The sequence below is a fragment of the Pygoscelis adeliae genome, unplaced genomic scaffold (assembly GCF_000699105.1).
Source record: "Pygoscelis adeliae isolate BGI_AS28 unplaced genomic scaffold, ASM69910v1 Scaffold325, whole genome shotgun sequence".
Classification (NCBI taxonomy): domain Eukaryota; kingdom Metazoa; phylum Chordata; class Aves; order Sphenisciformes; family Spheniscidae; genus Pygoscelis; species Pygoscelis adeliae.
Window position 1 is genome coordinate 154,581 of NW_008824769.1, and position 3,720 is coordinate 158,300.

At 59.1% G+C, this 3,720-nt stretch overlaps 1 protein-coding gene across 1 annotated transcript in view; it reads left to right on the top strand.

Moving 5' to 3' along the window:
• The window catches only part of RNF43 (ring finger protein 43), a 58,169-nt gene that overhangs the window by 47,888 nt on the left and 6,561 nt on the right, over positions 1–3,720 (top strand). Inside the window, exons 5-8 of the mRNA XM_009323620.1 lie at positions 205–306; positions 978–1,133; positions 1,731–1,833; positions 2,302–3,720. Coding sequence (XP_009321895.1) covers positions 205–306; positions 978–1,133; positions 1,731–1,833; positions 2,302–3,720 — 1,780 coding nt within the window. The remainder of the gene's footprint in view (positions 1–204; positions 307–977; positions 1,134–1,730; positions 1,834–2,301) is intronic.

Here is a 3,720-nt window from a genome sequence, read left to right on the forward strand (position 1 = left end):
AAGCCAAAGAATTTCCATCCTGCTGGAATGTGCAGAAAAGGCTGAACCCTTTTTCTTTTAGCTGTAAAGAGCAAGGAGGTAGAGCTTGGCCAAGGATCATGTATTCAAAGGCTGATGAGAGGAGGAGATCGGGATTCCCCTGCCTAGCCTCTAATTCCCACCCCTGCCACACAAGAGTAATTTCTTTCCTGTTTTATCCAACAGCCAGACTACGACGTGTGGATTCTTCTCACGGTGGTCAGCACTGTGGTCGTCATAATTTTGATTTTTGTTGTCCGCACAAAGTGCCAGCTGAACAGGACTCAGGTAGGAATCTCACGGAGCAGATGTGTCTGAGCAAACAGAAATGCATGAAGGGCAGGAACGGACACAGTTTGGGAGGGGAAATGTGCCTCTGTGTGAACTGAAGATGTGGCCACATGAGGCAGGAGCGGCCCAGGGATGAGCAGAGTGATCCTGAGATGGGCTGGCAGCATCCCCTGTGGGGTGGGATGGGACTTGCCCTCCTCCTGCCGTCCCACCAGCACTGCGGCCTGCAGCCCCAGCCCCTTTCAGAGCTTGTCCCAGCACCCAAAGCTGCAGAGCTGGCCCACAAGCTCTTGATTTTAACAGTATTGTCTGTATTGGTAGAGACTAGAAGATTTAGTATTTTTAATAGAAACTAACAAATTAAATAATCGTCTTTTCAGAGTCAGATGTATTTCCAGATTTGAGAATACCCCATTTGTCCTACAGAAAGACAAGCCTTTGGGGCTCAAAAATTCAGCACTGCTGAGTGATTTTGAATGGCCAGTTCCAGATGTCTCCTGCTGGTGACAAAGCCTACTCTGGCTAAGTCAGGTTAGATGAAAAGTCACCTCTGGAAATAAGTATCACCCCTAAATTCCTGATAATCCCATTTTGAAAATGGAAAGGCAATGAGAAGTATGGCAGCGTAAGGCTGAGCCTCTCCTTAAAGCCTCCTTTCTCCCTGGCAGGACTCCTTGCAGCAGCAGACCATGCAGGCCATCGGGCAGCTGGCCACGCGCAAGTACCAGGCAAGGTGCCGGCAGGCGTCGCGGTGGGACTCGGCCAGCAGCTGCAGCTCAGCCCCGGTCTGTGCGATTTGCCTGGAGGAGTTCAGCGAGGGCCAGGTAGGCTGCGGGCACGGCTGCTGGTTAGCCACGGCGCTCAGCTTCCCGGCCCCAGTCCATCAAGTGGGAGCTGCGGTGGGAGCTGAGCAGTCTGGCAGGGGCGGGAGGCCCTTGGGATGCTTCCTTCAGCAACTCCTGAGGGCTGGGAAAGGACCAGCATTGACGGAGGTCTGCCTGCCCCTTGGCCAAAAAAGCCCTGCCCCTGCTGAAGTAACTTGCCTGCAGATTCAGAGTCCCTGAAGACGGGTCTCCAGCTGTCGCTGTAGGGTAAAATGTCCATAATGCGTCCGTGTTGAACCAATGGGGCAAAAGTGGGGTTTGCTTCTCCAAAGCACTCAGCCTGAAACCCCCCTATTCCCGAGGGCTAGCACCTCCGTGAAGCCAAGGGCTTCACACCCCAGGGCTGGACACAGCGAGCAGAACCAGAGCTGCCAGGCTGCTGCACAGCCTCCACCATGCAAAGCTGGGCTGCAGATCGCTCGCCATTAGACATCTTTCCATCCTACAAGGCTCATTTCCATCAAGAAGGACCCATGCAGGTCTTGGGACATGGTTCTCCTTGCTCACACTCCTCCTCTTCTCTCTGCCTCTCTCTAGGAACTGCGGATCATCTCATGCTCCCATGAGTTTCACCGGGAGTGTGTTGACCCCTGGCTGCAGCAACACCACACGTGTCCGCTTTGCATGTTCAATATTCTTGGTAGGGCTCAGACACAGCTTTTCCCGGCCAGGGATGGGGTTGGGCGCAGGGGTTGTGCCCAGGAGCTCCATGTACCCTTGGGCGATGTATACAGTCGGTGCGTCAGCAGGAGCATGTGTCTCTGTGCGCATGGGTGTACAGGGCGGTGTGTGCATGGAGAGGGGTCGCTGTGCGTGAGCCCCCACAGTGCACAGCGAGGTGCTGGGCTTGGGCTGGGACCTGCGCCACGAGGAGGGGTTTCCAGTCCTGGGACCTGTGGGGAAGGGAGGTGGGATCTGAGGGTCAGGGCAGCAGGGAGGGTGCTGAGTGTGCAGGACCGTCAAGATGGTTTGGTGGTGGCAGTGAGGAGTTGCAGGGCACGGGTGGGACGTGGGACCGTAGTGGGAGTGCAGTGGAGGCTCGCCGGTGCTGGGGCTACTGCAGCTGGGCTGTGGGACGTATGCTGGATGCTCCCTTCTCTCTCCATAGCCAGAGACTCGGTGGACCAGGCCACGGTCGCTGGTTCCAGGCTGGCCCCTCAGGACATAGAGCCCGGACGGCGACTCCACCTTTTCCGCCAGCACCCGGGACATGCCCTTTACCACCTCCCACACGCGTATCCTCAGAGGAACCTCAGGAGCTTTCCCCCAGAGCCAGCCCATGGCAACCCCTTCTTCCACTCTCCGGAGCTCTCCCAGCTGGATTTTGGCACCATCCACTACATGCCCTACAGGCCAGCCACCTCCCTGCTCGCCGGTGGCCACCCATCCCCCCTGGCCCCGGGCTTGCTGGGCCAGCAGCTTCCCAACCCCTCAGTGTGCGGGCAGACGCTGCCACCCCACAGGACTTGTTCTCTCCAGCCTCAGCCCCCCTGCCTGGGGCTCAAGGCAGCCCTGGCACAGAAGCAGCACCGTCCACCCGCCCTGCGCCGGGGTGGCAGCCACGGGCACCAGCACAACAGCAGCGGCTCCGGGGAGAGCTATCTCACGGAGCACAGCGGGTACTTGGCAGATGGGCCGGGCAGCGACTCCAGCTCGGGGCCGTGCCACGGTTCCTCCAGTGACTCCATGTTGAACTGCACAGACATCAGTCTGCAGGGCATCCACGGCAGCTGCTCCACTTTCCGCAGCTCCCTCAGCAGCGACTACGACCCCTTCGTGTACTGCAGCTCGGAGGGACCTGCCACGGACAATGGCCAGGAGCAGCCGCGGCCGCCGAGGGAGACGCGGCCCAGGTCCTTGGACCTGATGGTGCCTGGGGGTGCCGCTCCGGCCAAGCCCCAGGTGCTCAGCCACGTCCACTACCACCACCACCAGCACCATCACTACAGAAGAGACGCAGAGTGTCCACCTGGGCGGGCCGGGCAGGGGCCTGGGCAGCGCAAATCACGGTACTCTGGGGCCAAGGTTGGCTTCCACGGTGCTCGGACACAAAAGAGGACTGAGAAAAGCCATCAGTGTCAGCAGCCTCTAGAAAGCAGCGCTGTGCTACAGGAGGCATCTCCGGCAGGACAGCCAGCCTGTCCCCAGCAAGGCCGGGAGCCCCCTCATGCCCGTTCCACTTCTCCAAACAGGTTGGACTTCAGTGTAGATGCCAACAGACAATTGGGAACAGCTGGCACATCCCCTGTCCCACTGCCCCTGAGACACAGCTTACAGAGCCGTCATCACCGAAGGAAAAGAAAGTGTCCCCTGGAGCCCGACCCCACTCTCCTGCCCGAGGACTCAGCCTTGCCCAAAGCCTGCGATGCTCACGTTCCTCACAGCCATCCCGCCGGCTACCGCTGCTCGCCCGAAGTCCAGCCCCTGATCCCAAGCGCTCCCCTGCCTTGCGGCTCGGGCTCTCGGCCGCTCTGGAAGTGTTTAGTGCCGCAGTCTGTCTCAGAGCTGAAAAAACAGGAGGAGGGGT